The sequence below is a fragment of the Lepidochelys kempii genome, chromosome 10 (genome assembly GCF_965140285.1).
Source record: "Lepidochelys kempii isolate rLepKem1 chromosome 10, rLepKem1.hap1, whole genome shotgun sequence".
NCBI lineage: Eukaryota > Metazoa > Chordata > Testudines > Cheloniidae > Lepidochelys > Lepidochelys kempii.
The window spans coordinates 4,452,092-4,473,434 of NC_136389.1; the positions used below are offsets into that span (position 1 = coordinate 4,452,092).

At 51.4% G+C, this 21,343-nt stretch overlaps 1 protein-coding gene across 1 annotated transcript in view; it reads right to left on the reverse strand.

Moving 5' to 3' along the window:
* Positions 1-556: 556 nt before the first annotated feature.
* LOC140918085 (testis-expressed protein 2) overlaps positions 557-21,343 on the reverse strand; it is a 40,696-nt gene continuing 19,909 nt past the window's right edge. The window contains exons 3-12 of the mRNA XM_073361731.2: positions 18,132-18,332; positions 17,405-17,732; positions 15,853-16,094; positions 13,794-13,940; positions 12,195-12,294; positions 9,500-9,632; positions 4,237-4,374; positions 3,352-3,564; positions 2,788-2,908; positions 557-1,628 (exon numbers count right to left, since the gene is read on the reverse strand). Coding sequence (XP_073217832.1) covers positions 1,503-1,628; positions 2,788-2,908; positions 3,352-3,564; positions 4,237-4,374; positions 9,500-9,632; positions 12,195-12,294; positions 13,794-13,940; positions 15,853-16,094; positions 17,405-17,732; positions 18,132-18,332 — 1,749 coding nt within the window. The 3' untranslated portion in view covers positions 557-1,502. The remainder of the gene's footprint in view (positions 1,629-2,787; positions 2,909-3,351; positions 3,565-4,236; positions 4,375-9,499; positions 9,633-12,194; positions 12,295-13,793; positions 13,941-15,852; positions 16,095-17,404; positions 17,733-18,131; positions 18,333-21,343) is intronic.

Sequence of the window (21,343 nt, forward strand, 5' to 3'; positions counted from 1 at the left end):
CGTCTGTGAGCGTCAGTGAGGACAAGGGCAGGCCAGGGAAGCTGTGCCAGCTGGAGAGTTAATCCCTTAATGCCCGGCAGTGGTGTCACATGGCTGGTGCCCTGCAAAGCTTGACAGACACCACTCGATCCCCCTCTGACCTCTGCTCCACCGGCTTCCCGATCCCCGCCTCCTCTGCCGGCTGGCTCGCTCCAGCCCTCCATTTTGGGGCTCCCCCAGGCCAGGGGTGGGAGAAGAGGGCTGTTGCTGTCTCCTCCCCTGCTTTTGACCCATTAGAGGTGCTGCCACGAGCCCTGACCTGCACAGGGCCTCGTGCCCAGGCATTCCCACGGCCTCCTGCGTTCCCCGGCACAGGGTGCACTGCCTGGGTGAAGGGCATTAGCTGAGGAAGGGCTGGACCCGGGCAGCTGACAATGCTGCCTCCCTTTTTGTCTACAAACCGCTCTCTCTCTCTCTGGGGCTCATAGGACTTCCCCTCCACTCCCTTCCCTCACGTACTGAGCGCTCCCCCCCCCCTTAGGTATTGGGAGGTTCACCCCCGCATCCCTACCCTCTGCCCCAACTTCGCCTGCTGAAAAACTCAGTGGATTTTGACATGTGACTATTTCAGCCCCTCCCTGCACCCGTACTGCCTGGTTACCATCAATGGCTGCTTTCCCCAGTCTCCCCCTTCAACTAAACCCCTGCGACAGCCATTGGCTGGCCAGGAGCAGGGTTCTGCATCCCTGCCTGTACCTCCTATGTGCTCTACCCCAGGCTGATGGGCACATGGTCCTCCCTTCCCCAGGGCTGGGGCTGTCAGAGCCAGGTAACCTCACTGTTATGTGTCCAATCTGTGTGGATGCCGTAGGGATACCCACAATTCCATTCAGCCTTCTGGGTGGTGGTGAGACTCAGAGTACAATAAAACACTTGTAGGGGCAATGAGGGTTATGGGTGTTTCGTCTGTGTTTCAGTTCATTTCCTGCCTGCAGTTTTCCTGGCAGACCCGGCTGCCCATTTAAAGGGTGTCCAGTGCTGATGCAATAAGCTTGGGCCATTTCTGATCGCAACGTCTGATTAACACTCCTTGGACTTCAGGCAACCCCCTCCCACCCCGGGTTTCTTGCACCCCCCTTTGTAAAGCAGACAGTGCTGAGCAAGTTCCTGCCCCGGCTGGCACAGAAAATGCCCATCTGGCCACAAGGGAGTTGTATTAATCCAGAGGAACCTGGTGGTGATGGATGAGCCACCTGGAGTTTTGTATGCTTGGGTGACTCCAACTTGCTCCTCCCCTGGGGGTGTATGTTTCTGTCCTTAATGTTCTGCATCATATTTGAAGAAAAGGCTCCTTTGCTGAGCTGGGGGATGCTGAAGACAAGATGGAGAGATGAACTCGGAGACTTCAGATCAGCATCTTGGCTCCTGTGTGGCGACCAGTGGCCTGGCCCAGGTTAGCTGGGCATCTCAGCAAATCCTCCAGAGTTCTGCCAAGTGTCTTGACCCAGCCAGTGGGTCACTCTTCAGAGCCGCTTCTGGCTATCCGCTGGAAGGTCCTTGAACGGCCCCTCCATGGAGGGCTGGGGTTCCAAGCCGGAGTGCATGATGGGAATGATGAGATCATCCATGTTTGGCATCACTAAAATTTTCTGAAAAAGGGAAATTGGACAAAATTAAAACCATGGCATTAAAAAAACCTTCAGAGGGACAAAGCTGGGATCTCTAAAGGGCTGATTGGTACCTGTTGCTACTGTCCCACTGCGGCTTAGAACCTGGGATCCAGCTTATGATCAGCAGAGGTGGAATGGAGTGGTTAATGCATATGTGCAGTTCTACTTGCTGGACGCAGCCCTCCCCGGTTTAGAAGGGCTTTTTCCCCCTGCCTAGTGGCTAAAGATCAATAAGAGCTGTAACCCAATGGAGCATCTCCTTCAGCTCACTGGGCAGAAGCCTGTTTTCGGATCAGTAGGTCCTGTTTCCCATGGCAGCAGATGTACATGACCATAGATCTGGCAAGACAAGAAGACGTGGCTTTTCCTTGCTGTGGTTGGCCATTCTTAGAGTCAGGGTTGCGTACTGCTCAGGAAACTGGCCACAAGGAGTTCTTAAACCCTCTGCCCTTCCTAGCTGGTTAAGAAGACACTAAAATCCTAGCAGATCACGCTGGTGCAGGGGGCTTTGGGAACTTGCAGCAGATCTTTCCACCTAGGACTTGCCAATGGTCTCTGACCAGAAGCCTAAGAATAAAAGGTAGATAGATAACAGGTCTAACAAGGGACACAAAAGAGAGAATAACTTAAAGCATGTAGCACCTTCAAACTCTTGGAGATGCCTCTAGGAGCTGAACTTGGCTGAATCTCTTTGGGATGAGAATCAGCTGGTCGGCTCAGGAGCCAAGGCTGTCTCACCAGTGCCTTCTGGTTTTAGCTGGGTGGGGAATCCTATGAGAGCAGCTGCTCCTGGAGCACTTCATTGGTTTGAATCAAACCTCTAAAAAGTTTAAATCATGTTTCTCAACTTTCCAAAGAGGCCCGAGTCCAGTTCGGTTTTGGTTCTCTCCAGATTGGCCTGAACCAAAACTTGGGCCCGAACACCACTGAATTTGGAGATGCCCAAACTCTATCTCCTTCTTTAAATGAATCAAAACCCTGGATCTAAACACTGCCCAAAACTTGAGGTTTGCAACATCTGGCCCCAGAGTTTGCAGGCCCATCTTTACATTGTTTAGGTCCCAGTTGTCCCATCCTTGGTTCTGATCCATCCCCAGTGCACTCATCATTTCTCTCCCAGTGCTCTGGGAGTAGGTACCTGGAATTCATGCTGCAGCTTTCTCTCAATCCATTCCGTGACATGGATGAAGGTGACTTCCCGCTCGCCCAACTTCGGGTGGACTTTCAGCTCCAGCTGGGGAGGGATTCGGAAGCTGTACCTGGAGGGGGAAGGAAGGAAGCAGAGACCATCACAAACTCCTTGTGCCCCTGCACACGTGGCCTGGGGAGCACAGTCTCTGTGGCCTATACAGCTGTTGGCATCTGCTGACATTGCCAGTGAAAAGGCCAGTTTGAGACACTTGTCCATTAGGATGTGGGCTGAGACCCACTGAACAACCATCAGACTGCAAGAGATTTTGGTCACTAGCACTACCTGGTGCTGGATTTGGATCCATGACCTAGATGGGAAAAGTGTGACATGGCTGGCCCAATCCCCCGAGCAATCTAGTCCTTGTTTTGGGAGAATATTTCTGCCCATGTTGAGTTCCCTAATCCTAAATTTCAGGCCGAAACTCCCTGACCATGTTCCACTAAGCTCTGGGAAGTAGAAGCCGGGCTACGCGGCAAATCACCGCGTGGTGGGACACAAGGACGCTCCTACCAGATTCGGTCTGTCGGGGGTGGAGGAATGTTCACAGCCAGGGTCCCGGCCAGCTCCTGGACCTCCACAGTCAGCAGCAGCGGCGTGTTGGACACCTCCTCGATCTTCTTCTTGATGAACTCGTTTTCAGCGGCCTTCTGGAAGTACTTGGACTTGGCGATCTTATCCACGAAGCGCAGGATCTTGCGGCTAGTGCTGTTGCCGCCCCCATGGCTAAGCAGGGGGAAGAGGGGAGTCAGCGTCAGCCTGCAAAAGGGGGCTGCTCCAAGGCAGGAGCTAAGCTGGGGCCTCACCTCACTTGGTCCCCACCCCATTCATCCTGGGGGCACCTCTCGCTCCCTGTCAACCCCCCCATCCCCGCAGTCTGTGACTCCGCGACATTCCTCCAGCAGGAACAGGCCACCCTTCTCCTTGGCTCCCAGGCCATGGAAATCCATCCAGCAGGAGGTGCTGGAGGTGTGAGCCTCACACGCTCCTACGACTCTTCTCCTTCCTGATGAAGCTATTAGGGAAATCTTAAGAGACAATAACGTGCTTTTGCAGGGTGTCGGACTCAATGATCTAGCCAGCCAGCAGTCCCGTGCTCATTGTGGGGTGTCTAGGGGCTGTGATCCCGAATGGCTCCCCACAGGCAGGGCTAGCTGAGGAGCCCCTCTTCTGAGAGGGGGTTGTTTGACTGGGATGCGGGAAACCGGGGTCCTGACTCTGCCATGGCTTCATTGGGGGGTCTTGGGCAAGTCACTTACCCACTCTGTGCCTCAGTTTCCCCATCTGTGAAATGGGAACGATGAACGTGACCTCCTTTTTAAAGTGCCTTGAGATCTACTGAGGGAAAGTGCTATAGCTGGATTAGGGATTATTATTATTTTATTAGTAATTATTTACCCTTCAGCAGGAGGGGGGACGATCCTCTCTCCCAGGGCTCCAGAAGGCTCTGCTGCAAGGACGTCTTCCTCGTCGGAGGAGCCGGCGCTGGAGGACTCTGCATCGCTGTCTGCCAGCAGGATCACCCGAGGCTTCGCCCTGCAAGCAGAGAGGGAGGAGGTGAGTCCCAGTGGGGGGTCCTTGTGCTGTGGTACCCGCAGGCTGCACGGGCCCTGACCGCCAGCCAAGCCTTTACCCACGGCTCTTTGTGTTAGCCCCCAACATGCCGGCGCTCTCTCTGGTGTCAGACGGACAGATGCCAGCAGCAAAGGCTTTTGGGGCTAATGGCACGGAAGCTAGTGCAGCCTCATGGCCCGGGCGTCTTCCCTCTAGCTCTGCAGCATGGGCCAGGTGCTTGGGAAGAGGTGCTGGTGGCAGGGACACACAGCAGGGTCACGTCTGTTTGTTATACTAGGATGAACATGGATGCAGCAGGGTGGCCTGGCCCTTTAAAGGCTACAGGCCCGGGACAGCCTGTTATCATTTTGAACCCAGACCCAAGGCGTGGTGGGACCTACAGTTCCCAGGACCATGGGGAATTGTAGGTCATTCTAGCCAAGCATGCTGGGAGGAGGAAACAGGATATAAGCAGATGTCTGACTCTTCCCCCCTAGGACAGAGAAGAGAGCAGGACATAGCAAGGTTTGCAGGTATGTGGGGGGTGGGGTGTGTGCGTGCGTGGATTTCTCTGTAGAAAGAAATATCTTGGAGGGCTTGCAGGCTTCTCTGCAAAGGGAAACAGAGAGAGAGGTCTTATCGTTCCCTGTAGACTGGCAGGAATCCTGGAGAAAGTGGGGGAGCAACTTGGGATTTGGACACTGGCCTGCAGGGGAGATTGGGTGGGGAGTGTGTGTTCTTTCTTTGGATCTGATTTGTCTGTTGGTTTTCCTGCAGATTCCTGCGAGACAGAGCAGGGAGTGACTGGAACAGGGTGGTCTGGTGACCCAGGCAGACTGGGGGAGACTTCATTTGGACTCTCCTTACCCCAGCATGGGAGGAGTTTAATTTAGCTGTAGGATTATATTAAACTAAGAGCAAGAGGGAGAGGGGAAACTGAGGCAATGGCCATGTCTGACAGAGGAGAGGTAAGAACCTGCTACAATGGGCTCTTCTGAGTCAGTTTCTAAGGTGAGGGGGGTTAGTGGGACTTGACAGGTCCCTGGAGCTTGAAGCAGAAGGTGGGACTTTCCAAGCTGCTATTAGGGGTGAGAGTTTGGAGATGGATGCCCAGCCAGGTCCCATTAAAGGGGGTCTGAAACTCTTCCCTGTGCTTTCTAAATGCAGGAGAGTCTGGGCAGCTGGCTGGCTTGGGGACTCCAGAGCCATCTCCCATGCAGGCTGCCCCAGCTGGGTTGATCTCACAGGAGTTCTTCAAGGTGCTCGCTGGGTTTGCCAGTAGATGGTGACCCCAGCTGAGGCCAAACGGATCATCCTGGCATCGTGCCTTGATCTCTCTTATTGCACGGCTTGTGCTGATAGTTGGGGCATGATCAATACCCACCCTGCTGCCCCCGAGCTGTGAAGTTCAATGTAACACTCACCCCTTTCCCTGCAGGCAGCATTGTTCTCTATTTAAGTCCTTTACCAAGGGATCTCGGCTTTAACTCCTCTTTAAGAAGAAATGCCTGGTGACACTGACTTACATGCAGTGTCAGGCTGGGGAGGAGTTTGCAGGGGGAATGCAGCCTGCCAGCCTAGTGTCCCCCCTAGAGCAGTACTGGGGGAGGCAAAGGGAAGGCCACTCCCTTCCGGAGCACATTGTTAAAATGCGGCTAATTAAGGAGGCTTGTCGCTACCTTTCCTGTGTCAGATCGATCCCATCTCCTTGCCAGGGCAGAGCGGTTCTGCGAGGTGAGGGATTTGGAGTGGTAGGGGGAATGCACGTGTTGTAATCCAAGCCACGTAGAGTCATCTTGGTTCTGAGGTATCAGAAATTCAGTGAAGCAAAGAGCTTTGGCTCCAGTTGCAGAAAGATTTAATGCACCGCTGAGCGTGACGTTAAAGCTTTCATCGAGCTGCTTTCTCTCCATTCCCCTAACGTGTTTTCTCCATTCATCCAGCCTCGGTCTCTCTTCTGTCACTCCCCTCCCTGCGGCTGGTGCAAGAGCCTTCTCCTCTGCAGCACCTGCCAAGTGGAACAGCCTCCCTGGATCCCTCTGGCTCCTCATCACTCTCCATCCCCTTTCAAATCACAGGTGAAAACGTATGAGGCCTAGCTGAGCCCCAGTGTAAGCGGGTGCACATCCAGGAATTTCACTGTGGGAGCTGAGCCAGGGCTGAATTTGGCCTGGTCTTCTCACCTTTGCTGTATCTCGCGAGAGACAGAACCTCTGAATCTCTCTCCTTGTGCTATTTGCGATTTATCTCCATAAAGCACTATGGGGATGTGCACGCCCTGCTGGGATGTACCGCTTTCCAGTATCCCCACCTGCAAAAGCTGCAACAAAGCAGGAGTGACCGGCCTTAAAGTCAAATGCTACCCCTGGATCCTTAAAACGCAGCCCCTGGCCACCTCCTGCCTGTGCAAAGCCAATCAGCTGCCGGGCCTTAGCACAAGGGGGTCCTGGTCTATGACATTTACATCTATTATTTACAAGATGAGCAAGAATTCACTGGTTCCTTTCCTCCTAGGAAATGTAAAAGCAAGGGCAAGCACAGGGCCTGCTGCTGAAGGATGCTGGGTACTGGATCCTGGGTACTGGGTACCACTGGAGTCCATAACCTGGACCACTGGGTACTGGGTACCACTGGAGTCCATAACCTCACTGGTTATGGACTCAGTGGTGTGGAGGGCTCGCAGCATAGCAGCCACACTTAGTAAGGCCAGGCCTCCCTTTAACTTGCTCAGGGAGTCGCTATCTTGCATCCTGGGGCCGAATGAGAGGATGTTTGTCCTGATCAATGCACCTCTCGCTGCAGTTCTCCCTAGCAGGCAGAGGGAGTGGGGAGTCAGGTGGATAATTCTCTAGGCGAGCCATGCACACCACAGTGTCTCCATAGCAGAAGCAGGTGCTCGAGTGGCAGGCCGAGCCCCGAGCCCCAGCTCACATTCTGGCCCGGAATGGCTCCATTAAAAAATCAGAGCAACTAATGATCTGTCAGCAAATGTACGGCCGAACAAAGCGGAGTGCTCCAGGATCAGGGGTGACAATCTGGCCTCATCAGACATCAGCTGCTAATTGACAGTAAGTGGCATGAGCCCCGGTCATTCCTGAGTCAGCTAGACATGTGCTAAGTAACAACACAGGCAGTTTCTCCAAAAGGCAGGAGAAAACCCAGTCCCGTAACTTGTAAATAAGCCAATGAGGGGCCAGCAATTTGTACAAGTATTTCAACAACAGACTCTTCCAATAGTGCTAACTACATCCCAGCAGATCACTCTCTGATGAATAGGTGAAGGTTTGCAACACGCTCGGAGAAGGATGGGCCATGTGCATGTGATTAGTAGGATTCATTGCACTATCATTACAAGCAGTTGACAGCCTTGTTCACGGCTGGTAAAGTACAGCAAAAGGCCAGGCTAGTGCAAGTTTCCTCCATTCCATTGTCTCAGAGACAAGACCATGTAAGTGGGCTACAGCAGATCCAGTTCCTGAGCTTAACCAGCCCTTGGCTTCTCAGCTGGCTTCATTGTGAACACAAGTCCACCAGGAGCTAGACCAAGAACCACCATCTTATTTCATATACTTCCAGATGGTAAGAAGAGCACTAGCAACCTTGAGTTGCATTTGAACCCAAGAGGGAGAGGCCAGAGAAGAGAAGACTGAGGGGGGACATGATAACAGTTATCAAGTACATAAAAGGTTGTCACAAGGAAGAGAGAGGAAAAAATGTTCTTCTTAATCTCTGAGGCTAGGACAAGAAGCAATGGGCTTAAATTGCACCAAGGGAGGTTTAGGTTGGACATTAGGAGAAACTTAGTAACTGTCAGGGTGGTTAGGCACTGGAATAAATTGCCCAGGGAGGTTGTGGAATCTCCATCATTGGGGATTTTTAAGAGTAGGTTGGACAAACACCTGTCAGGGATGGTTTAGATAATACTTAGTCCTGCCATGAGTGCAGGGGACTGGACTAGATGACCTCTTGAGGTCCCTTCCAGTCCTATGATTCTATGACATTTGTCCCCCTGACCCAGTGAAGCAGACTTCTTTTTGAAGAGCAGGACGCAGAATGGAGCAACAGCCTCGTTCCTCCTATGCTTGTCTTTCCCCTGCTCTTTACGTTATCTGGAGTAACTTAGAATTCATCCACTTCTGGGCTGTCCCCTCTCCTCGCCTAAAGCTGGTCATGTTAAGAAAGGTTTAACTTTCCAGCCCATCTGTGCTTTCAACAGGGCCCAGGTAAATGGAGAATGAGGCCAGGGGCTCTGTGCCCAGGGGCAGGGTGGGAATAATACCAGGCCATGAGAACATTCACAGCTCCAGACAGAACGTTTTGTCCTGATTTAAAAAAAAAACCAAAGTGGCACGTGGGGAGGGGGAAGATTTTTGTTTTGATCACCAATAAAATGATTAGAGATTAGTACAAGTCCGGAATGTGGCTGTCAGCTAACTCGGAGCACAAGCTGGTCATGACAAACAAGCCACAAGCAAGTGCTTCTTATCTTTTTATTTTATTAATGACTCTTTCCTAGAACTAACTTCCCAGCTGTCTCCATCCTGCTCAGACAAATGGCAATATTCAGCACAGATGGCCTGATAAAACCCTCCAAATGGAGTTGATTTATTTTCATTCGACTTATTTCTTCTGCCCCAGCTGGATGATATGTGACTCTGGACGGCCTCCACTATCAGACACCTTGTCCCATTGCTCTGCAACAGTCAAGCTCTTCTAAGATGCTGCTTCAGATCAAGACTGACCAGGTTCCTTCTGATTAAAGCACAGAGTTAAATCCATTTGGCCTGTGTCACCCGGCAGGGAGGCGGGCTGTTGATGTGCAGCTATGCCGCCCGCAGAGCCCTGTGAGGTGCCCTTCAGACCCATGATTTTGCAGACCTCACTGAATTATAAAGCCCTTTCTGTTCAGTGTAGAGACAGAACAATGCAGCGTCCTGGATGCCTTGAATTAATACACAAAGGCTTCATACTCACGTCCAGACTCAATGCTCCTACCGAGCACGGCTACAGAACCGACTACCTTCTCCTGGAGGAATGGTTGGACCAGGGTTTCTCCCACCCTGATGTCGCAGGAGTGAAGGGCCCAGTAATGCTTTAGTGACCTTACCCTTCCCCACCAGCAGCCGTCTGCCCACTCTCCTCCGCCGATGCCTCTTTCCCCAGCTTGCACAAGTTCATCTTCGTCTCCAGTGTCATCTGTAGGGAGCCGTTGTAGATGACTTCGACGTCCACCCAAAGCCCTGCAGAGAGGACAGGATGCAGGTGACGCATGGTCCCATGAATCTGTGGTGTCTGGGAGGATGCTAGGTGCCTGCTACAAAGCCTGATTTGAGAGCTGGTATCGCATAGGCAGTACCGGTGTCCCCACACTGACTCACTCCTTATTTCTGACCGGGCTGGACCACCTTTTGGGAGGAGAGGGAAGCTCAGCATCTATCTATCCAGCCTTCCCTCCCTCAGCCCCGTCGTGCCTGCCTCCTGGTTCGTGACTCATTATGTCCCTTGACTGCTCTGCTGAGTTCCCCTGTGGGAACTGGGCTCCGGTCACTGACCTCTCTCACGCAGGCCCCTGAAGAGCCACCGGAGGATAACAGCCTTTAGTCACGACTCTGGATGCGAACGGGTGACACAGAGTCTCGAACCACTGGAATCTGTGGAATTTACCCCGTTCAATCAACCACCCTGGCCTGGTAGCAGCTTCCTTGCTTCTTCCATCATAGAGGAAGGCTGCTCTGGCGGCAAAGCCCTAGGCTGAGAGGCAGGAGGTGCTGGGTTCAATTCCTAGCTTAGCCACTGTCTCCTGGGGTGAGTCACTGAATCTCTCTGGGCCCCACCTGTGAAATGGGGGTGAAAACAATTGCTTTCTCCCACCTTCTGCATGAGTGCGTGCGTGTTTCTGTGTGTGCACGAGCACATATAACCTCTAGCTTTGTGGGAACCCAATCCCGGTTGAGGCCTTTATCCCGGCATTAATAATGCAGGATCCCTGTTCCACACATTGGGAAACGCAGCAGGTTCTTGTGCCGCCCAGAGCAAGGACTCCACTGCACTGCACTGGCTTCTGGCTGCACAGAGCAATTATTACTGTGCCGGGTCGGCCGCTGGCAACAGGAAGATGGCTTTGTTTGAAGGCTCAGCATGGCCCCTTTATTTCCCCCTCCTCTGTCCCCTTTACACTGGGAGTGTGGGTGGCGGATCGCGCATTCCCAAGCGGGCTGAGAGAGAGCTGGGCCGTGAATGTTTTGAGCCCCTGCGTGCTCTCCCCTGCTTTATCGGAGACTGCACAGCTGGAATGGAGACTGAGGCGCTGGTGGGAGATCTGGAGGGATGCGAGGGGACGTGCGTGAGGGAGAGGGGGATAAACACTCGCTTGATTGCTCCACGAGGAGGAGTCCCTGGCAAACTGTGTGTGGGGATGAAATATTAATCCAGCATCTCCCATTGAATGAGCTCCTAGGGGGGATGACCTTTCTGAGAGGGGGATGACTGGAGACATGGGAGGGTTAACATGCTGCCACAGCTGGGTTGTGGGATGCCTGGGACAGAGAAAGACAGGCGCCACTGTCTAGGGGATCCAGCGGCATCTGCCCCAAATGCTCCCCATTTGGGGGAAGGGTTTGTGACCTTCCCATAAGACCTTGTTCCAAGTGGTGCTTCACTGCGAGTGGCTAACCCCTCTGCTACCCTCAGGCTGGGTGCCACGTGACTCTCCAAATGGACCAAAGTGGGTGTGGGCGTGGAAGCACTGGCTGTGGTGCCCGAAGGGTTAATCTGGTTTAATTCCCGCGCCCTGCCTGTCTTTCTTCACACCCGGCCCCTCCCCATGCTCCCTCCTCTACTCCAAGCCTTCTCTTTCCCTGTCCCTAGAGTCCTGGACTCTAGAGTCCTGGACTCTTCTGCCACTTGACATGCTTCTTCCTTTCCCCTAGGAGGCTGCCAACTTGCCATTCCCCCAGGGCTGCCCTGGGATGACACCTAGCAGCGTTGACAACTGCCCTTCCCCATCCTCCCACTGCAATGGCCCCCGCAGGGAAGGGGCCAAATGCAGGGGGTTGGTTTTGGGTGTGTTTTACTTGCCCCGTTTTCCATCATGGCGAGGGGCTCTCACTGTCCAGGGGGGGGCGGGTTCCTAGTGTATAGCACCCCCAGTTATACCCCTCCAGTTCAGAGTGGCCCCCATTTGTAGCTGTCTCAGTTTGGTTCGAATGCCCACTTTGGGTTTTCTTTTGTCAGTCAATTAATGATGGAGGAAGGTTCTGGATCGACAGTGCTGGAGATCAGAGGCCAGAGCACAGGGAAGCCCTGGGCAGCAACAGTGCAAGCTTTTCCCTTACAGCCCCATCAACGTGTCACCGCCCTGACCCGGAGGGATCCCTCCTAGGAGTGACAGCAGAGGTCAGTCTCCGTGGAATACTGAACTGTAGGATAATCTGGTTGTGGGTGCATTAGCAATGCCATAGGGCCAGATCCAAAGCTCACGGAAGTCAAGGTAAAGCTCCCATTGATTGAATGGTCTTTGGATGAGGCAGGCAGGGCCATCACTGTGGTGAAACCAAGCTCGTCTCAAAGAGTTGCCACCAAGTGACTTCTACAGACTTGTTGCTCTAAAATGATCTTTGTCCGTGGCCGATGGGCACAAAGCCTGGTCAGTTTTCACGGGGGTGCTTTAATCTTCCCAAAACATGTTTTAAAAAAAAAAAAGTCTTGAACCCAGTTCCTACGTTAATGCAACGTGATGGGGCTAAGGCCTGGTGCGAATGCACTGAATGGGTGGGTGTGGGGGATGCTGTTGGGACCCTTACCTCGGTTATCGATGATCGGACTGGAGGCACTGAGAACGAGGGGGATGGATGTCCCCATGTCCAGCTCGGTGAGTGTGAGCTCATTCATAAAGTACGGGAGCTAGGTTGGAGTGAGAACAAACAAGACCGATTAAACCCAATCTCCTTCCAAGCAGATGCAGAAGGGAAGCTGCTTATCATTAATCAGAAATCAGAAACGAGGCTACTGGGCTGTTTAAAGAGGCTCTGGCCTCGACAAAGCGGTCAAAGTAGGATGAGCATTATTCCAGCTGTAAAAATGAGAGCTGGGTAAGATCTACTGGGTCCATCCCCCAAAGCCCAATGCAGGATTGTTTTTGATAACAGTTGGTTTCTGTAGGTGTTGTAACTGTTACATTTTTCTGCGTCCCAAACAATTCTCCACACAAACTGTGCTCCAATCTAGCTTTTTTTTTAAATTATTATTTTAAAGCCACCTCTGTCTCACAGGAATAGACTTGCTGGATCCCTGGGGTTAAATTTTTAATTAAAAATGTCATTAAAACTGGACAACTCATAATCCAGTGAAGAACAGACCTGGGGGAGGGCAGAGTAGAGAAGCCTTTAAGAGAAGGGCTCCCCAGAATGTCTGAACTTGTACCCCAGCTAATACATGCTGCTTGTCTACTAAGGGCTCCCTGCTCCATCCTTGCTGGCTTAATGGGTGGAGCATAAGCATCTCCAAGCACTGGAGTGCTCATGGAAGGTCCAGTATGAGGCCCCTCCCAAAACCAATCTACTTGAAACCCTTTCTAACTGGTTTCAGATGGGCACATTTCCCAACATGCTTTGTCCCTGCCGTGGAGGGAGGCCCTCTGGGGGATGGGGGGGAGAGGAGATTACCTTCTCTATAGCCCAATTTATCCTTGGCTCTCTCAGCAAGGAGGCCAGCAAAGCAGCCCATTGTGCTAAAGGCTTTTGTGGTATGGATGCCTGTCCCACTAAGAACTGATCAGCTTGTGCCCAAAGGCAACCAGAGCCAGCAGCAAAGGGCTCTCCGTCACTGCTGTCCCAGGCTGAGTTTGAATAAGTGCTTCCCAACTGCGCTGTTAATTCATAGACTATAAAGCCATAAGGGGCCACTGGGATCATCTTGTCTGACCTTCTGCGTAGCACTGCCCTGAATTGATGTGAGCTAGCGTGTGTCTTTGAGAAAAGCATCCAATCTTGATTTTAAAAGAGTCCAAAAATGAGTTCCTCCTTCCCTAATAAACCCTTTAACTTTAATGATGAACCTGGGTTGTAAGTTTTCCCACCAGTGAAAGATTTGAGAAAGCTGGGCACATGAATCACCAGTTCACAGAGCATCAGTTAAGTCTTTGGTCCATATGTCAGGCTTGACTGCATGTATAACTTGACTGCCAAATCCTGTTCCCATCAAAGTCAGTGGCAGAACTCCACTGACTTCCATGAAGGACTTGGTCCATATGGTCCTAAAGGCAACTTGATGGATGCATCACAACGCTCTGAAAAATACCAGAGCCTGGACTTTCCCTTCAAGTCCCATTCCCCAGCCAATGAGACAGGTGGAACACCATGAGGTCCTTCTTCAAGGGAAAGCAAGGATCCATAGCGTCTCACCTTGATTTTGCTTAACTTCTTCTGGATCTTGTTTGACACTTGGTCCATCCAATATTTCTCCCTCAGGAAGTCCCAGAAGATTCGCCCAACCAGTGCATTCATCCAAGCCATGGACAGTTCACTGCTGCCATTCATGTCCCTGAGGAACTTAAAAAAGAGCGAGCGAGCGAGAAATAAGAATGGCCACGTATATGCTACAGAATGAATGAGACCCACAAACGCCAAAGGGTAATGTAAGTATCAGATCAAATTAGTGTACAGTAATATCCTTGACACTCACATACTATATTTAGAAAAGACTATATATATATATATAAAAACGTATCCCCAAAAGACCTGATCCCCAGGGCCGCAGCATGGAAGGTACAGAGCAATGAGGAAACCAGCTGTAGTAACTAAATATACTGTACATGTGAGAGGGACATAACTATAGGCTCAGGCATGTAGTGTGGTCTAGTGGTTACAGTAGGGGAGTGGGCAGAGAAGAGGCTTGGAATCAAGTCCCATCTTGGCCTCTCTGTATCTCAGTTTCCCCATCTATAAAACAGTGAGGAGGGAGATGAGATTCACGCACTTTTCTAAATCACAGTATAAGGAAAAGGATGGTGAGGATGATGATAACTTGCAGGTGCTTCCCATTTACAATAATGAGATCATGGGCTGAATAAACTCTGAGACTGAAGGCCCAGGTGCTTCTGGCAAATACCCAAACTGGAAATCTGGCCGAAAGGTGTGATCTCACTACACTTCCAACCCAAAGAGGCTCACAGAAGCATCGAGACTTTCAGGTGCTTCTCTGAACAGCCCTGCCAAATCTTATGGGGTTTGCCTGTCAAGGGACAGGTCCCAGACTCTGATTCATTATTGCTATTAGAAAAGGAGGACTTGTGGCACCTTAGAGACTAACAAATTTATCTGAGCTTAAGCTTTCGTGAGCTGCAGCTCACTTCATCAGATGCATTCATCAGAAGTGAGCTGTAGCTCACAAAAGCTTATGCTCAAATAAATTGGTTAGTCTCTAAGGTGCCACAAGTCCTCCTGTTCTTTTTGCGGATACAGACTAACACGGCTGCTACTCTGCAACCTATTATTGCCATTGTTTATTAGTTGTATTCTCATAGCGTCTAGGAGTCCAAGATATTCACATAGGTCAGCTCTTCAGTTTCTGTAGAGACATGAAAGACATGGTTTTCCCTGACAGGGAATGTGCTGTTGCTCACGTCCTTCTGCTTACACCTGAGACAGGATCTGCATTCATTCTTTCTTTCCTATTAATAGCTGAAAGTCTCAGAGAAGAAAATACCATGAGACAATGAAATGGGATTCCAAGAAACCCTTGAGCCAATAAGGAAAAGCTAACAGAATCCATGTGTCCCATCAAAGGACCGCACTGCTCTCAAGGCTTGAAGTTAATGGGAAAAGAGAGTGATAGATCAACAGAGACTGTCCTGAAGTCAATGAACCCGAAGGCTCTGCCTTATTTTTCAGTGGGTCAAAAATATCCTTCCAAGAATGCAGCCTGTGATGGAGGAATGGGTAACATGTATAAGACAGGGACATTCTGAAGTGTCTGGAATGATAATTGATTCACAATTAGCAGAAATTAATGTCTCTGGTGACTAAGTTGCCATAACATGACTCATTCTTTTTCAGGTACTTTATGAGTCTTTGAGATGATGCTGTGGTCCCAGTTATAAAGCAGGTATTAACTGAAACACTGGTACTGATCTACCCAGCTCTTGAGAACACATCCCCCAAGAATTTACGGGGTAAGAGCCATTTCTATTAACCCCCTGTTAGTTCTTTAGAAATGTTGCCTTTGTTTAAAGCATTGTCAGGACGTGCAAATGCGGAGAGGTCCTCGAGTGGTTGTGGAATTTGGCCATATGTTGGATGTCATATTGACACAGATAGCTTGGGAGATTCTAGTTCCAGGCTAGAGGGCCTAGAAAGGATCAAGTGATCTGAGGGGCATGGAAAAATCTTTTGTGAGAATTCATGTGTCTGTTTCTCTAAGCATCTGGATTTCTTGCCAGACTATGCCGTTAGCTCCACTCACCTCTTGGGGGGTTGGGCTGCCCATGGCGCTGTGACAAGGGCTCTGGAGGTGGCTGGTGCCCGTTTCTGGCTGGACTAACTGGGACATGTAAGTGCTGTAATCTAGAAGAATCTTCTCCCGGAGGGTCCCAGCTAGATCCTTGGGTCTGAACAACGAAGGGACGTCTTCTGTGCTTCCCCAGCTGATGCCACTGCTGCAGATGCCCTTTCCTGAAGGGCTGGAGAGCTGGTTCGGACCGAAACCTGGGAAACAGAAACAAATGGAGCTAGTGCTCTGGCTGCGTTCAGCTGAGATGAGTGGAGAAAGGAGCGTGGCAAGCAAATGGCATACCGCAAAGCCAGACGGATGGACGGACAGACCCATCAACACTGAGGGTAGGTCTACACTTCAAGCTGGGGGAGGTTTTCCCGGCTGGAGGAGACGGACTCCCGCTCGTGTGCTGTAAGCTGAGTGAAGCTTGGCGGGGCGAGCAGCGGGAGGGGTCAGCGTCTCAGATGGGTACATACTCAGGGCAGCTAGCCCCCTCTCACCGCCATGGCTACGCTCTCTGTATAGCACACCAGCTTGATCAGAGCTAGTGCAGAGATGTCTCCTCAAGCTGGGAATCGCCCCACCCCCAAAGCTTAGACACACTCTGAGATACAATTGTGCATCTAGGAAAGGAAGGCGTCTTTCCCTGCCCAGGAGGAAGATGCAGAATGCCTGAGCAGTGATAATCAGATTTTTCTATTCAACTTCAAAGCATTTGCCACACTTCAGCCAGTTAATCCTCATAACCCCCCTGTAAGGGCAAGGGGTATAATTAGTTTCATTGCACAGACAGAGAAACCGAGGCACAGATTGGTGCAGCGACTCGCCCAAAGCCACAACAGGAGTTGGAGCCAGGTTTAGAATTCAGAAGTTCCTGGTTCCTAGTCTGTTGCTCAGGCCACCAGACCATGCCCCCGTCCCAATCACCGATGCAATACACTGTGGGCACTCTGCATATCTCTGCAGGTGAGTGAGGCCTTGGCTGGCACATCCAGCTGTTTTCAGCACCCTTTGCTGCATCTCAGTTGGGGATAGTTGTTTCTGGAGCTGAGCGAGCTTTGCCATCATGGACAACGAATCTGGATTGCAGCCCACCGAGCTGAATCAGCGTCTGAAGCTAGTTGTTATTTATCTCAATGTAAGGACTCTTACTCAGAGTTTTACTGGTTGCCATGAATATTGAGATTTTAAAAGCCTGGTACCTTCCAATAAACCTGCCATGGAGAATGCCAGCAAATCTGTTGCTAAAGAGTTGCTGAAAATGCTTTTAGGCTGGGGCATGGTTGAAGCTGATCGGTCCATCTACCACCAGATAGCCCCCTCTGTCTTTCTCCGGATTTAGTGCTCGCACAATTGGACTCAACTCCTTTGACTTTAGTGGGATTATACCTGTTTACCCCCATGGTGGATTTAGCCCACAGCAAGCAGATATAAAGCCCATGGCTATAGAAGTGACCTCCTCCATTGGATTATCTGTATTTGCCTAAATGCAAAAGAGGCCACCATGGGTTGAATGTTTTACCGAATTTGCCTTCGCCCCAGCTGGCACTCTGCACCTCGTGACAGTCCCGTTGGGAGGCTGTCATAAGATGTTGGAACCACTCTTCTTTGTCCCTTCCTGTTCTTCCAAAGAGGTAGAGGGTCCTTTCCCGGAGGTCCCCTGGAGGCTTCAGGGGGACGTCCTGGCCTGGTGTCCGAGTCATTTTCAGGCTTTCATCTCTTGGGAGGTCCGTGTCATGCTCATTTGAGCTTCTGAAATTCTGGTCCTCTTGGTCTGGAAACAGAATGCAGATGGGATATTTCTTGTTCCACATCCTTTTTCGGGCCAGGCCCGGTGGGAAGAGAAAAACCTGCAATACCAACAAATGCTGTCAGGCAGGGAGACTATGCCACGGGGACACCAAGCCGTGTAGCCTGGTGGGACAGGGGAGATAATCACATGGTGCATCCAGCCACGGGGACTCTCTTTAATGGAGGCAAAGTGAAGGAAGAGCAATGGCTTGGCTATGAAGAGTCCCAAGGGCCAAAATGGTCCAGCTGGGGTGAGAAGGACTTACCAAATGTTCTCACTGAAGGCCAAAGCTCATCCATGATGTGGCAGGATGAAGTCCAGCATTAGGCCTGTACCACCCAGCCCCAATAGGACGAGTTCAGATTCAAGGCTACAGCCGCCTGTCTTGGCTCACTTTAAACTAGATGCTTTCAGCTATTCTGTGGGGACTGTTTTATCTCCTCTGGCGGAGCCCTACCTGGGCATTGCTCATGTTGTAGTACCGATGGCTGACAAAGGCCACGTCGAGGGTTTCTTCTTCGAAGGCGGCTCGGCGTGGGACATTGTTCTTGGGGTAGGAGAGCTTCATGGCGGTGCCTTCCAGCGTCACAAACACTGAGTGAGTGAGCGACGGGTGGTAGATCTCCGGGTCGTAGAAATACATCTCATTCATCCAGCTCTGGAAGGGAAAGTCTGCATGAGATTACGTCTTGCAGCCATGTCCAGCTAGTGAGTTTACTGTGGGACCAGCTGTGGTATGTGCTCCTTGCTGCCTACAGTGTGACGGGGATTGTTGTGTGAGCCGGTCGCTTGCACTTGGGAAGGGACCGGGAAGGGCAGTGTGAGAGCCTGAGTGAGTGTCTGATTGGCTGCTAGCCTGCAGGGGGCGGGCAGTAGGGTGTCTGTTTGTTTGCGACAGGGAAGCCTGGCTGTTTAAAAATAGCCAGAGCTTCGCGAACCAGCTGAGCGGCGGAGAACCAGCTGAGCAGCGGGGACAGCAGAGCAGCACACAGCAGGAGTTTGCCTGGGAGTTCGCCTGGAGGGAGCCCAGTGAGGCTTACGTCGTGCAAACTGCTCTGAGGAAGCTCATAGTAGGAAGGTGATATGGAAGGGGGGGGTTCAGCTGTTGTGACCTGCACTGGATGTGCCATGTTTGTCTTTCTTCCACAGGACAGAAGCGACTTTGTCTGTACAAAGTGCAAGCTGGTCTCCATATTGGAAGAGAAGATTGAAGGTCTGGAGCAACAGATAACAACCCTGCGTTGCATACGGGAAACTGAGGATTTCCTGGACGAAACTCAGGATAGGCTTCTAGGGGCACAAAGCTCTACAGATATAGAGCAGGTTGCACAGAGGAGCCAAGAGACCAGTGAAGAAGCTTGGCAACATGTGACCTCCAGAAGAGGTAAGCGGAATGTCCGGGTTCCAGTAACACAGACACAGGTAACTAACCGCTTTCAGGTTCTCTCCACAGGTATCGTTGCGGAGAGTGGACCAGATGATATGTCTGGGGCGAGAAAGCAGAAGGAGACTCCGCTGGTTGGAAGGCATGAGATGCGCTGTCCTGAGGTTGGGGGTTCCACGACCACCACCCCCAAGAGGAGAAGGCGGGTGGTGGTGGTCGGGGACTCTCTCCTCCGGGGGACTGAGTCATCTATCTGCCGCCCTGACCGGGAAAACCGAGAAGTCTGCTGCTTGCCAGGGGCTAAGATTCGTGATGTGACGGAGAGACTGCCGAGACTCATCAAGCCCTTGGATCGCTACCCCTTCCTGCTTCTCCACGTGGGCACCAATGATACTGCCAAGAATGACCTTGAGCGGATCACTGCGGACTATGTGGCTCTAGGAAGAAGAATAAAGGAGTTGGAGGCGCAAGTGGTGTTCTCGTCCATCCTCCCCGTGGAAGGAAAAGGCCTAGGTAGGGAGCGTCGAATCGTGGAAGTCAACGAATGGCTACGCAGATGGTGTCGGAGAGAAGGCTTTGGTTTCTTTGACCATGGGATGGTGTTCCATGAAGGAGGAGTGCTGGGTAGAGACGGGCTCCATCTTACGAAGAGAGGGAAGAGCATCTTTGCCAGCAGGCTGGCTAACCTAGTGAGGAGGGCTTTAAACTAGGTTCACCGGGGGAAGGAGACCAAAGCCCTGAGGTAAGTGGGAAAGCGGGATACCGGGAGGAAGCACAGGCAGGAATGTCTGTGAGGGGAGGGCTCCTGCCTCATACTGGCAATGAGGGGCGATCAACAGGTTATCTCAAGTGCTTATATACAAATGCACAAAGCCTTGGAAACAAGCAGGGAGAACTGGAGGTCCTGGTGATGTCAAGGAACTATGACGTGATCGGAATAACAGAGACTTGGTGGGATAACTCATATGACTGGAGTACTGTCATGGATGGTTATAAACTGTTCAGGAAGGACAGGCAGGGCAGAAAAGGTGGGGGAGTAGCACTGTATGTAAGGGAGCAGTATGACTGCTCAGAGCTCCGGTACGAAACTGCAGAAAAACCTGAGTGTCTCTGGATTAAGTTTAGAAGTGTGTGCAACAAGAGTGATGTAGTGGTGGGAGTCTGCTATAGACCACCGGACCAGGGGGATGAGGTGGATGAGGCTTTCTTCCGGCAGCTCACGGAAGCTACTAGATCGCATGCCCTGATTCTCATGGGTGACTTTAATTTTCCTGATATCTGCTGGGAGAGCAATACAGCGGTGCATAGACAATCCAGGAAGTTTTTGGAAAGCGTAGGGGACAATTTCCTGGCGCAAGTGCTAGAGGAGCCAACTAGGGGGGGTGCTTTTCTTGACCTGCTGCTCACAAACCGGGTAGAATTAGTGGGGGAAGCAAAAGTGGATGGGAATCTGGGAGGCAGTGACCATGAGTTGGTTGAGTTCAGGATCCTGACGCAGGGAACAAAGGTAAGCAGCAGGATACGGACCCTGGACTTCAGGAAAGCAGACTTCGACTCCCTCAGGGAACGGATGGCCAGGATCCCCTGGGGGACTAACTTGAAGGGGAAAGGAGTCCAGGAGAGCTGGCTGTATTTCAAGGAATCCCTGTTGAGGTTACAGGGACAAACCATCCCGATGAGTCGAAAGAATAGTAAATATGGCAGGCGACCAACTTGGCTTAATGGTGAAATCCTAGCGGATCTTAAACATAAAAAAGAAGCTTACAAGAAGTGGAAGGTTGGACATATGACCAGGGAAGAGTATAAAAATATTGCTCGGGCATGTAGGAATGTTATCAGGAGGGCCAAATCGCACCTGGAGCTGCAGCTAGCCAGAGATGTCAAGAGTAACAAGAAGGGTTTCTTCAGGTATGTTGGCAACAAGAAGAAAGCCAAGGAATGTGTGGGCCCCTTACTGAATGAGGGAGGCAACCTAGTGACAGAGGATGTGGAAAAAGCTAATGTACTCAATGCTTTTTTTGCCTCTGTTTTCACTAACAAGGTCAGCTCCCAGACTGCTGCGCTGGGCATCACAAAATGCGGAAGAGATGGCCAGCCCTCTGTGGAGATAGAGGCGGTTAGGGACTATTTAGAAAAGCTGGACGTGCACAAGTCCATGGGGCCGGACGAGTTGCATCCGAGAGTGCTGAAGGAATTGGCGGCTGTGATTGCAGAGCCACTGGCCATTATCTTTGAAAACTCGTGGCGAACCGGGGAAGTCCCGGATGACTGGAAAAAGGCTAATG